General features: G+C 49.5%; 1 protein-coding gene across 1 annotated transcript; it reads left to right on the top strand.

The window, feature by feature from the left end:
* Positions 1–3361: 3361 nt before the first annotated feature.
* RASL11A (RAS like family 11 member A) lies at positions 3362–5989 on the top strand. Its single transcript, XM_080798975.1, has 4 exons — positions 3362–3648; positions 4069–4125; positions 4231–4310; positions 5267–5989. Exons 1-4 carry the CDS (start codon positions 3525–3527, stop codon positions 5732–5734), a joined length of 729 nt encoding a protein of 242 aa, XP_080655101.1. The 5' UTR covers positions 3362–3524; the 3' UTR covers positions 5735–5989.
* Positions 5990–13282: the final 7293 nt, after the last annotated feature.

The raw sequence follows: 13282 nt of genomic DNA, 5'->3' as shown, positions 1-13282 counted from the left end.
TAAATGTTCAGTAACTTTTCGGTAACATACTGTCTGTATTAAAAGGTCATGGATTATCTTGTCTATTTGCAAATGCAAAGAGCTTTCCAAGGAGAATGAAGTAACATTTTGAGCTCTGAGCAAAGGTGCGAATGTGAATGCAAAATTGAACATAATTATCAGTGGACAGAGAACAGTCGTAGGAATCTTACTTATTGGGTGACCTGAAACTAAAATGATCTTACTCCTGACAGGGAATGTAGGATATGGAATGAGGTGTAGCGTTAAGTCCAAGATTCAGCCAAGAAAGTGCTCTCTTTTCCCTTGAGAGTTCTGCATTTTAATCCCAGGAGAGTGAAAGGTGTTTGAGGCAGAGTTGGGTGATTCCTGCTCAACAGTGATCCGTTCTTCTATTTAGTGATTTTAAATGGGGGAGCAAGTTGTCTGCTAGCTCCTGAGGAGGAGTTAGGGTTGTTCTAAGGTAGTGATAATCCCAGTCTTCTTTGCTAGTACTTGGATAAACTCTCAGCTTCTCAGTACTGGAGACTGAGAGGTAAGAGAAGGTCTGCTGGATTCCGAGAATTATTTTATTTCATAATGGAGATGAATAGAGTCCCACTCTCCCTTGCTTTGGTGAGGACTTGGTGTTTGGTGAAACAGGGGCCATTTTGTGTTCAAAGAGAGCCAAGAGCATCTGGGACACAACGACTTGGACCTGTATCACTGAAGAGCTGAAGGATCCCTGGAGCCTAATAGTTTCATGGTTGTTCTATAAATGGTAACTGTCCTTATGGTTCTCTCTCCCCTGTCAAAGAATGAGGTGCCCTGCTTTAAGTCTTTCCAGTTAAACTGAAGTTGAACAGAAGGGGATTGCCTTGTAAGCTGCCAAAAGTCAGTGCAACTGAAATACAGCAGTTCATCTCAGGACATTTCCTGGAACACTTTCTCTCAAGAGTAGGTTGCTCTCAAAACCAAGCTATTGGGATGATGGTTACACACATGACTCCTGTCTTTTCCAGTTCACACAGTGAAGACATCATTTATTCATTTATTCATTTATTCTTCAGAAAGTTGGTCAATGAACAAAGGACCTTCTAAGTCCCAGGTGCCACTATGTGCTGGTGCTAAAGACACAAGCTAGAGTCTCTGCCCCCGCACCCCTCCCCACCCCCACCGAGACGGTCTGTCTCACGAAACAAATTTTACAGAAAGTGACAGTTGAGATCAGTGCTGCTAAGAGTGTCCTAAGAGGGAGGAACTGGGAGATAGGGGCAGGGATGGCTGATCGAAGAAAGCTTCCAAGAGAGGAGCAAGTAAACAAGTCCTCATCTAGTCCTAGTCTACAGCGGGAGTCCTGAAGAATTCACCTGAGAGGTGAAGAGAGCAGTGGGGTTGGAGAGGGGGAGATGCCAAGGGGTGTAGGCAATAAAAATGGTGGAACTTGAAGTGAGAGTAGTTGGAGTCAAGGATGGCTCACAGGTTGCTGGTTTGGAATTCTGAGTAGATGGAGGGAAACATGCATTAGTGTAGCTGGTTGCTGAAAGTGGATTCCATTCTCTATCCCTCTCTGCATCCCACCCAGCCCTTTCTTTTTTCTCTTTCAGAGAGATAGGTAGTGCATGAGCCGGGAGGAGGGGAGGGGAGGACAGAGGGAGAAGAAGCAGACTCCCCTCTGAGGGGTGAGCCCAAGGAAGGGCTCCATCTCCCAACCCAGAGATTATGACCTGAGCCCCTGAGTGGAGACCAAGAGCTTGATGCTTAATCGACTGAGCCACCCAGCCCTTTCAAATGTGATTTCAGTGCCCTCCACGGAGGAGTGGGTGGATCCCTTCCCCTCTCCTTGAATTTGGGCTGGAATTGTGACTGCAGCAGAGGTTATGGTTTCCACTCTGGAGTAGGGCTCAAGAGGCCTTTTCACTCTGAAACCTGCTCAGCCACGGGGAGAGCAAACCTTAGCCAGCCGATGTGTGTGGGTGGGTGGGTGGGTGGACTCAGACTTGTGAATCTGCCACTGCCCCTCCCCCATCACTGCTGACAGCTGGCCGGCTACCATCCCCCCTCTCCCAGCTCTTTGCAGATACATGAAAGGGCCCAGCCGAGGTCAGCTGAGTCTGGCCTAGATTAGGACAACGCATCCACTGACCTACAGAGGTGAGCAACTAGGGGGGATTGTTGTTTTAAGCCATTAAGTTTCCAGCAGTTTGCAGCAAAAGCTAACTAATACAACCAAGACAGAGAAAGTGATAAGGATGGGGCCCTCCATTAGGCAATTCGGCATACGAGGCTGGTATACTGGAGGCCATATGCATGAAGTTCTAACCTGCAAGGATCAAATCCCAAGCCTTCTGCCTTACTATGGTGGGCTCCCCAAACCCAACACCAGGCCATTTTTCTCTTTTGTGTCCCCTTCTTCCACTCCCCCATCCTTATCCTAAACTTCATTTTACACTCAGAAGTAAGTACTTGGGGGCACCTAGGTGGCTCAGTTGGTTAAGAGTCTGCCTTCGGCTCAGATCATGATCCCAGTGAGGTCCTGGGATGCAGCCCCTTATCAGGCTACCTGCTCAGTGGGAAGCCTGCTTCTCCCTCTCCCTCTCCCCTGCTTGTATTGTCTCTGTTGCCGTGTCTCTCTGTCAAATAAATAAATAAATAAAATCTTAAAAAAAAATAAGTATGTGAATAATAAAAGCAAATGCATGACTCAAGTGCATAGGACAGTTAATGACAGACAATTAGTCCAAAGAGCCAAAGCTCCCAGAGGATGGAATGTGTATTGAGTGTTCACTAATGAACGGATTTAACCAAGGCCAGCAGCGACGGTCTGGGGTTGGAGCCTGAGCAGCAAACAATTACTGCCCCAAGGCTTCACAAACCTGGAGCAAGGTCACAGTGACTGCAGTTCCCTTACACGGCTACTAATTCAGGGCTTTACCCTCCTCCTTCTTCCTTAGTAATGTCACCCCTCAGCACCTTCTGAAAATAAAAAGGGCAACAGACCCAACAGGAATTTATCCCTCCCATTGTTGCAGAAATATCCGACTGATGGCACTTTTTCCTCTTTCTTCCCTCCCGCAGCTCATAACTGATCTCAGGTTCACCCACTGGTATAGTGACCCGGGCTCGCTTCTGCGGGGTGGAGGGGCCTCCAGGGCGGCGCCGGCACAGCCTGACGAGAGGCCGCCCACGCGCTCGCGGGACGATGGCGGTCCCTCTGGGGCCCGGGGCGGAGCGCGGCAAGCGGTGAGGCGGTTGCGCCCGTCCCCGGCGCCCGGCCACTCCGCTCTCCAGCGCGGGCCTTCCCGACTGCCGCGGGAAGGGGCGGGAAGGGGCGGGAAGGGGGCGGGACCGGAGGTGGCCGCTCCGCCCCCACGGCGCGCGCCCAGCCCTTTAAAAACCGCCCGCCCTGCAACCCCGGTCGGCCGCTGCCGTCCCCGCGCACCTGTGTCCCCACGCTCTCTGCTCGCGAACCGCTCCGCTGCGCCCGACGCCGGGCTCGGCGGGCTTGCGCTCTCGGTGGCTGAACCCGCTCGACCGACGCGTTCTCCATGCGGCCGCCAACCATGTCTGGGCACTGTCTGCTCGCGCCTATCCCCGAGTCCTCCTCCGACTGCCTCCTGCCCAAGGACATCAAGCTGGCCGTGTTGGGCGCCGGCCGGGTGGGCAAGAGCGGTGAGTACCCAGGGGACCGCGCGGGGACGACCGGGCGTTGGGGAAGAGCTGGAGCTCTGGGCGGAGGGGAGGGGGCTGGAGCGCCAGGAAGAACCTGGAAGTTTCCGCGCCAGCCACGGCTCTCCCCCGCCAGACCGCTTTCCCCCGCTGCTTCCCCGGGGGCGTCTACTCCTGGGCTCGCGCCTGGCTTGCCCCCTGCAGGAGGAGGGGGGCTGGCGCGGCAGGTGGACAGCTGCGGTCACACCCGCCGCAAAACCCGCGGGAGACCGCCACGGCCGCACCCTTGGCTTTGCAGAGCCTTGCGACGTTGGCAATACCCGCTGTTCTGCGGCCCGGCGCCCTCTCCTTTTCCACGAGAGCGTCCCGGCTTGACTGTTTTGTCCTAGTCCTTTAACTGATTTTCCTATTTTTCCTTTTCAGCAATGATCGTGCGCTTCCTGACCAAGAGATTCATCGGCGATTATGAACCGAATACAGGTTAGAATAATTTCGTGCTCTCTGCTTTTGTGGCCGCATGCTCCGATTTTCTTTTTTCTGATACGTGTGTAGGAATTTTAAAGCAAACTCTCCTTTATGCTTCAGGCAAATTGTATTCACGGCTGGTCTACATAGAGGGAGACCAGCTATCCCTGCAGATTCAGGACACCCCCGGAGGCATCCAGGTAAGGACGGCCAGCAGCAAAACAGCTCACCACCTCCCACACACCCAGGGGGCTCCCCAGCAGGAGCAAGATGTGTAAACATACCTGTTTCGCATTTCCGTGAAGGCGTGGGCTGTCCGCAGGGGGGCTGTTAGAAACCCTGCTGGTGGGGACAGGGTGAGTGGATGGTTAGACTGGCTGCTTCCTCCAGTCCAGCACCTCCAAAGGGGAGAGGTAGTTAACAGCCTCTTTGCAGCTCTGGCTGAGACATCACTCACAACTTGCAAGGTTGGGGCTCACGGCTTTTTTCGGAGCCGGGCCATGAACCCATTAACCGAACTGTTGGTAGTGGGATTCCTGAGCGAGTCTTCTCCCCTAGCAAGGACAGCAAGAGTGCTTCTGTTTGTAACTGTTCCCTCAAGTCAGTTAATTGCAACCAGATAACCCCCTGGCAAGCAGTCAGGAATTTAACTTGATTAACAAGTTATTAATTGCTCTCCCTTGGAGGGAGGAAAGGTCTTGTGGAAGAACAGAAAGAAGGAATTTGTTTCTGTAACATTCTCAAAAGGACATGCTAAAAATATTTTTATGGGCTTGGGAAAAGATATTTATCTTGGCTTATTTTCAAAGTTTTGTTTATTCTCAGTTCCCTAAAGATTGCGCCATTCTTCTTTGAAAGTTCTCATTGAAGTCATTCTGCAGTCAGCCAGGGCTCACCACAGAATACCCGCCAAGCAGGGGTTTAAGGATAATGCATTGGCAACAGCCATAAAATAACCCAGGCAGGGAGCTTGCATGCTTCCTGCAAGCATGCTTCCTGCATCCAAAGCCTCCTTCTGCAGAAGCTAGGTAGCGTCTGCAATCTGTATTTAAGATTTCTCTTTTGAATGCTTTTTTGCAAGCGTTGCTCTGTTGTTATTTTGAGTCCTCTCCCACTGAGGGCTTCCTTGATCCACACTCATTTTGATTTTTCTCAGGTCCAAGACAACCTGACCCAAGTAGTTGATTCCCTGTCCAAGTGCGTGCAGTGGGCAGAGGGCTTTCTGCTGGTCTACTCCATCACAGACTACGGCAGCTACCAGTCCATCCGCCCCCTTTACCACCACATCCGGAAGGTCCACCCTGACTCTAGGGCCCCTGTCATCATCGTGGGCAACAAGGGGGACCTTCTCCATGCCCGTCAGGTGCAAACGCATGATGGCATTCAACTGGCCAACGAACTGGGCAGCCTGTTCCTTGAAATTTCCACCAGTGAAAACTATGAGGACGTCTGTGATGTGTTTCAGCATCTCTGTAAAGAGGTGAGCAAGCTGCACAGCCTCAGCGGGGAGAGGAGGAGGGCCTCCATCATTCCCCGGCCGCGCTCTCCCAACATGCAAGACCTCAAGAGGCGCTTCAAACAGGCTCTGTCTTCCAAAGTGAAATCGCCCTCTGCACTGGGGTAAACCCATCGCACACCGACTTGGCTCCTTTTTACTGTGCATTTGTGCAGCTGAAAAAGACTGGGGACCTCCCTTTTTAATTGCACATTCAAAGTTTATTTTTATACAGACTATTGGTTTTCAAGTGTATGTGTATTTCTGAAAACCCAGTGATTGCCTAGAAGTTGGTAGAGATTTTTTTAAATAAAATGGTTTTTTGTTTTTTTTTTTTACTGTAACCACTAGCCACTTTTCCATTAAAGGCAAAATGGCAACATTGCTGCTTGTTTTCTAAATGTCTTTTTATAGAAATCAGACTTGCACCAGAGCCCAGAACAGCTCCATGCTTGCCCTCAGTCTGAACTCCTGTTGGTGTCTTGTGGTACTAGGGGGGCTGATGTAGAGGGAATCTGTTGTGGGAGAAAGGAAAGAATGTGGAGGAGAAAAGATTTGAGCAACTGCAGGATGTCTGTCAACTAGGGCACTTTGCCACCGGCATGAAATTGATACCATGTGATCTTTAAGGGAAGGGGTTCATAGTATGCTGGTGTTAACAAGCTGCAAACACGAATGGCTGTTTCATTTATTGGTGCAAATGGAAGTCTACCCTCTCTACCTGCATTAGAAAACAGAAATTCTTCATGTCAGTAAGTACACCCCACCTAGAGTTGCTTAAACATTCTCCTTCCCGGGGTGCCTGGGTGGCTCAGTCCCTTAAGTGTCGGACTCTTGATTTTGCTTCCGGTCATGATTTCAGGGTCGTGGGATTGAGCCCCACGTTGGACCCTGTATTGGGCTCCGTGCTGGGCATGGAACCTGCTTAAGAGTCTCCCTCTCCCTGTGCTTCTCCCCCCTACTCTGCCCCCCAAATTCTCCTTCCTACTCTTTCTCCCTGACCCTCGAATCCAACAGGGCACCTGATCTGTCAGTTCTCTCTCCTGTTTTTCTCTGAAGCATCACTCTGCCAGAGTCCAGGCCTGTACAGCTCTTGCCTAGACTGGCAGGCAAGTGCAGGTGAGACCGGTTTCTTGGCCTCTGGACTGACACCCCTCTAATTCTTTCTTTACACCAGAACAACCTGACTAAAACCAACCCTAATCATTTATTTCCATGATTGAAAAACCTCAGCTGTGTTCCCCTTAGCCGCCGGATAAAATATAAGTGAGGCATGGCATCAAGATTCTTTACTACCTCAGGGCGCCTGGGTGGCTCTGGTTAAGCGTCTGTCTTCAGCTTAGATCATGATCCCAGGGTCCTGGGATCGAGTCCCGCATTGGGCTCCCTGCTCATCGGGAAGCCTGCTTCTCCCTCTCCCACTCCCCCTGCTTGTATTTCCTCTCTTGCTATTAATCTCTCTCTCTCTGTCAAATCAATAAATAAAATCTTAAAAACAAAAAGATTCTTTACCACCTCTCCAGCCTTATCATCCCCTCCGATAAACACGCTCACGCACGTGTACACACCACCTCGCGCAATGGGGCTGAAGGCCCACTCAGCACAACAGTCTGCTGTTCTCCATATATACCAGGCTCTTGCATGCCTTCCTGCCTTCGCAGGAACTATTCCCTGTGCCTGCAATATTTTTCTTCTTATCTCCTAAAAGATCACTAACTCATTTTTCAAGACCCAAGTCATGTGCTCTGTTCAGCCCCCGGGCTGCCCGCTCCAAGGCCTCCTCTACGCCTGAAGCATTTCTGGGACACTCGACCATGTCACGGAGCTAGTTGTCATCCCTGTTGGAAGGACCACTGCTTGTGGCTGTAACTGCACTTCATTCTTTTTTTTTTTTTTAAAGATTTTATTTATTTATTTGACAGAGACATAACGGGAGAGGGAGCACAAGCAAGGGGAGTGGGAGAGGGAGAACCAGGCTTCCCACTGAGCAGAGAGCCCGATGTGGGTCTCGATCCCAGGACTCTGGGATCATGACCTGATCCGAAAGCAGACACTTAATGACTGAGCCACCCAGGTGCCCCTGTAACTGCATTTCATGACTTTGTACCCAGGCTTCCGGCCTAGTGCTTGCACCCAGAGTGGTAGGTTTCCAGTAAATATTTCATGAATAATACGATAGCTGAATGCGTTATTTTTTGGTGCCAAGGGACAGTAACAGGAGGTTGCATGAAACAACTTGTCACATCTGCAGGACAAGGACAAGAGATATTCTGAGTAGTTAAAGTACTTGATGAGCAGTGACAGAGAGGAAATGACACATATCTAGCTTCTGGCCATTGTGGACCATTACCCCCACCTTCCAAGGACACCTGTGTCCATGTCTATGCTGTTAACACCATTCTTCCCTATGGTTGATGAGTGTCTACCTGTGCAAAATGGCATGAAGGATTACAAAAATGAGATAATTCATGTTTAAAGCAGTGTCCAAATAAGGAAAAATACGATTTTGAATTCCATTATCTTTGAAAGAGTGCCTAATTCTTCTTCCTCAAAACAAAAGCAGTTCTTCCTATCATCAGCCATTCCCTCTGTTACCGTACATCTTAACTTTGTAGGAGAGGACAGGAAGCAACAGGCTGACCCAATCATTGCCACACCCCCAGCACACCCAGACTGCCACCCAGTGCCCGGGGCTCCTTTGCCTCTAAGGAGTGGAGATCACACATCCCATGGGAAAGAGCTTTGAATATCCCATGGGAAAAGTCATCATGGAAAAGCTAAAAAGAACAATATAAGAGATGTCCCAAGGCAGCCTGTGATGAAGTTCCAAGTGAGAATGGTAAGGACAGGAAGTATCCTTGAACTCTCCAGCGGGGAGCACAGTGGGGACCAGAGGGGTCAAAAGATGAGTCACAGGGCAGTTCTAAAGCGGGTAGCAGTCTCTTGGGGCTCAGGCAGGCTGGAGGGTCAAGCAGAAAGCACTCCCCATGGTATTTTTTCCTGTCCTCAGCATCACAAATAACTGACCTCCTCTGGGGCCTCAAAGCTTCCTTTATTTCTGGTCCCCAGAACCGACCCAACATACATACTGGATCTCTGGTGTCAGAAGGACCCGAATTCCCATTCCCCAGGCAGGCCTCCTACTGATGAGGGTGAGGTGCATGGGATGCATCTGGAAGGAACCCTGGGATAGTAGCCCTGAAGATAGGAGAGGGGAGCCTGGAGTTATCAGGAGGCAGTCAGGGTGGAAAGCTGTCCGATTTGTGGGTAGGAAAGAGGGTCTGAGGATTTGGGCTTGGCTGGGTGCTGAGGAAGCCCTTTGAGGAAGCTGAGCTCTGAGCCCACTTCCCCTTCCTGCAGAAGTGGGGTGGGCAGAGCCATCAGACCCCTGGGTGGGTCACAGCTCCTAGAGCATTGGGCAGGATATTGGAAAGGTGGGCAGGTGGGTAAGAGTATCCCCACATCTTTATCACAGTTTCACCTTACCTCTGCAGTGTCATCCCCAGTGTCATCTCCATCCTCACGCCCCCTCCTCAGTCTTTGCCCCCTCCCCCTCCTCCTGCCTCTGTTTCTGAGACCAGCCTACCCTCACCCCTGTCTCCATCTCCACAGCCACCACTCATCCTCCTTCTGGTCGAGGCTCTGTTCTAATTCTATTCTGAAACTGCGGCATGATTTAATTAACGTGCCTATCGGTGTGGTCCCAGAGAGGCAGATGAAACCCAAATGGCTAAACCGTACATCCTGCAACATTCTGTGCCTCCCATGCCCCTCACGGAAAGCAAACTTGAATAATGGGAAAATCAATCTATCATAGCATAAGAAAATAAATTTGCTTTGCTTGTGTCGAGGCAAAGGGCACAACGGAAGTTCTAAAGTTTATTAATATCTCTTTAGAGGACTGGATTAAAATAAATAGCTGTGGAAGGCGGCAGCAAACAATAGAGCGAATGGAAAAGACAGGATGACTGTTTAGTCATGAACTTGGGGCTCGAATAGCTTTTTTGTTCTGTGCATGTGTTGTAATTTCTACTTCTCACTATGCAATGTTACTGATTCAGATTTCCAATGTGATGATATTTTGTATGATTAATAATTTTTTCTTACCATTTGATCTGTCTCCAAAAGGGGGGATATTTTTAAAGACTTTGTTAAAATGAGTCTTAAGCTATCTTGACACTCAATAAGAAAGGCATGATATGGGGTGCCTGGGTGGCTCGGTGGGTTAAAGCCTCTGCCTTCATCTGGGTCATGATCTCGGGGTCATGGGATTGAGCCCCGTGTCGGGCTCTCTGCTCAGTGGGGAACCTGCTTCCTCCTCTCTCTCTGCTTGCCTCTCTGCCTACTTGTGATCTCTCTCTCTCTCTGTCAAATAAATAAATAAATAAAATCTTAAAAAAAAAAAAAAAGAAAGGCATGATATATAAAAAAAACCCAGACACCATGAAGTGAGCTAGGGTTTGAGAAAAAAATGACCCGATATAAGCAATGATTAGTTTGCAACAGCAAAAACCGAGCAGAAATTTGCCTATCCTAGATAGCATAACCAGCCCTCATGTCTGGATGCCCCCATGTTATTGTTGTTGTCATTGTTCTTTTCCTCCTCCTTCTCCTTATTAAAGATTTTATTCATTTATCAGAGAGAGAGAGCACAAGCAGGAGGAGTGGCAGGCTGAGGGAGAAGCAGGCTCCCCAGTGAGCTAGGAGCTGATGTGGGACTCTATCCTGTGATCATGACCTGAGCTGAAGGCAGACACTCAACTGACTGAGCCACCCAGGGGTCCCACCCCCATGTCCTTCTGCCTCAGGAGAGAATGAACTCCATAGGGGCTGGACAGGTCCTCAACCATCTTTGGCTCCACAGCACCTGCTGGAGTGTTCGCTATAAGACAGGATCCCCAGAAACATTTGCTAAGGCGAACCATTAGAAAACTCAAGGAGTCCGTCCCTCCAGTCGCTTCTGTATGGCTGTGAGTGCAGGGGTGCGCGTCTATGTGCCGAGTTCCCTTTGTCCAGCTAGCAGAGTTGGTCCTTTCCCGTTCTCCATGGCAGGGCTGCTTGCACAAATAGGTATTATTGCTTTGGCTTATTATTGCTTCACATGTGTCTAAAGACTGCCTCAATAGTGATTTGCTTGATTTTGAACCATTTTGATGAGAATTTGCTTCCTACAAAGCTCTGTGCTAAATGTGATCAAGATAGCGCTCTCTTTCCAGAAATTCAGTCCCGTGGGAGTTCTGGGGGCTCGGCCTCGAGGACGGGATTCTGTGGGATGAAAGGCAAAATACAATTCTGACCCAAATCTGAAGGTGTTGACAAAATCAGGGGAGGGGACAGATCACAGAGCTGAGGGGGGCGGGGTGGAGGCAAATATTCCACATGGGGCAAAAGCAACCTTCCAAAGAAAATGACATTTCTTACTTTACAAACTAGAAAGGATTTTTTTTTTTTGAGCATTACTTGCTCAGATGAGGATGAATGAGTTAAAACTGTAAAATATTTAACGCCACTTTTTTTGTTGGCATTCTTTGTTTAAACTGGAAGAACATTGTTAACAGCAATGTTTACTTACATAAACAAATTTTGCCTGGAAATACTAACATGTATTTATGACTGTGGAAAAACAGGGAAATTTCAGAAAGTCCTGCTGAGGAGACAGTCACTTGCCAGCTTTATGAAGGCAGCCGAGTGTGGGTTCCAGACTGAGATTAGGTTCGAGTCCCACTTTACCTGGGGCAAAGCGCACTTTAAGTTTCCATCTCTGAAAATGGACGTAATACTGCTCATCAGGCAGATCTGTTGACAAAGCTGACACACAGAAGGTGTTCAGTAAGTTGTAGTCATTTTAAAAGTACCTTGGTACACTATGAAGCTGTTTTTGGAAAAAGAATGCTTTTCGAACTTGTTTGTATAGTCTAAAAATTATAGTCGTTGCTTGGCAAGATATGACTTTCTCCATGTCACATGTGGGAAAAAGAAAGTTTTCTGGGGAGCAGTTATTTCCTCACAATTATTGATCCTTTACTTTGTGCTGGGCACTTTTATTTTCTCAATAATATCTTTGGGGTAGAGCTATCCTCACTCCCATCTTTCAGACATGGAAACTGAGGCTCAGAGAAGTCAGGCCATGAGCAAAATCACAGAAGCCAGAAACCAGGTCTGGCTCCAGGAAGGGGAAAGGGGTCCCTTCAGCTCAGGACTCTTCCCTGGCCAGACATGAGCCTGCCAATGTCTTCTGGAGAACTTGTTAAAAAGGAAGATTCTGGGGCACAGTCCCAGGGATTCTGCTGCTCTGCGTTCCAGCTGTGGAGGAGGAGTCTGCCTTAAAAAGCTCCCTGAGTGATACTGAGGCCGGATGCTTCATGTTTGGAGCTTTCAGCAAGATCCCAGTCTGGGCTCCCCCATGCTTCCTGTTTATCCAGAGGAATGTCTGACTTGGAGGGGGAAAGGTGGGAGTGCCACACCAGAGGGGTGGGAGACCCTGTGTCTGGCCCCGGTGGCTGGGGTGGACTGCTCTCACTGAGCTGCACCCAGGAGTCTTCAGCACATCTGGTAGAGTGCAGTCATCTTTGGCGGGGTGGGGGTGGGAGGTTTCTCCCTGAGTCACTGCTTTGAAAGCCATGAGGGGGATGGGCAGTGGGCTCTGTCTAAGTCAGTGCAGGTCGGAGACATCCCCCTCCTCTGGCTGCATTCTCTCCTCAGACTTTTCTCTGACCCAACCAGAGAAGCAGCCTTCACAGTGGCCCCCAGAATGTCAGGCATTCTCTTTTCTCCTGGAGCACCTGGCGGAGGAGGAGGGGGACAACCGAATGTCACTGTCCCCAAGGGGCTGTGGGAGCCAATGGCACACTACAGGGAGGGAAGGTGCCAGAGCAGAAGTTGCCGATGCACATCTGGGAGCTAAAGATGTCTCCTCAGTCCAACTCAGTGTGGCCCAGGGCATCTCCAGGAATTGTGCGCTGTGTGTGTGTGTGTGTGTGTGTGTTTGTGTGTGTGTCTGTGTGTGTGTGTGTGTGTCTATGTGAGGGAGGTGGGGTGGGAAGAGAGAGGGAACAGGTTCAGGGTTTATAGAGAAAGGTCAATGAATTTCTCTAGGTGGGGACAATATAAGGATGCTACCATGGTGGCTGAGGGGCCTTTGCCGGGGGCCATGTGCTGGCTTTGTCATTTGTCGCATAATAAAATTCACACAGCAAATAGCTACCATAATTACTGAGTATGTGCTACTCCATGTATTCCCATGTAATGTATTAGTTAGGGCTCTCCAGAGAAATAGAATCAACAGGAAAAAAATATATATATATGTATATAAAGAGATTTGTTATAAGAAATTGGCTCATGTGATTATGGAGGCTGAGAAGTCCCAAGATGGAGACCCAGGAGAGCAGATGGTGAACTTCCTGTCTGAAAGCTGGCGGGCTCAGGATCCGAGAAGAGCCAGTGATACAGTCTGACTCCAAAGGCACGCAAGCTGGGCGAACTCCTTCGAACTTGAGGGAGGGTCAGCCTTTCTATCTTATGCAGGAGCCCCTCGGATTGGATGGGACCCTTGCATATCAAGGAGGGCGGTCTGCCCGCCTCTCTTCACTGGGTCCAGTGTTGACCTCATGTAGGAACACTCTCACAGACACCCAGAATAACATTTGACCAAATCTCTGGGTAGCCCATAGCTCGGTC

The sequence above is a fragment of the Martes martes genome (assembly GCF_963455335.1).
Source record: "Martes martes genome assembly, chromosome: 3".
In the NCBI taxonomy this organism is placed as follows: domain Eukaryota; kingdom Metazoa; phylum Chordata; class Mammalia; order Carnivora; family Mustelidae; genus Martes; species Martes martes.
This window is presented reverse-complemented; position numbering and strand designations above follow the sequence as displayed.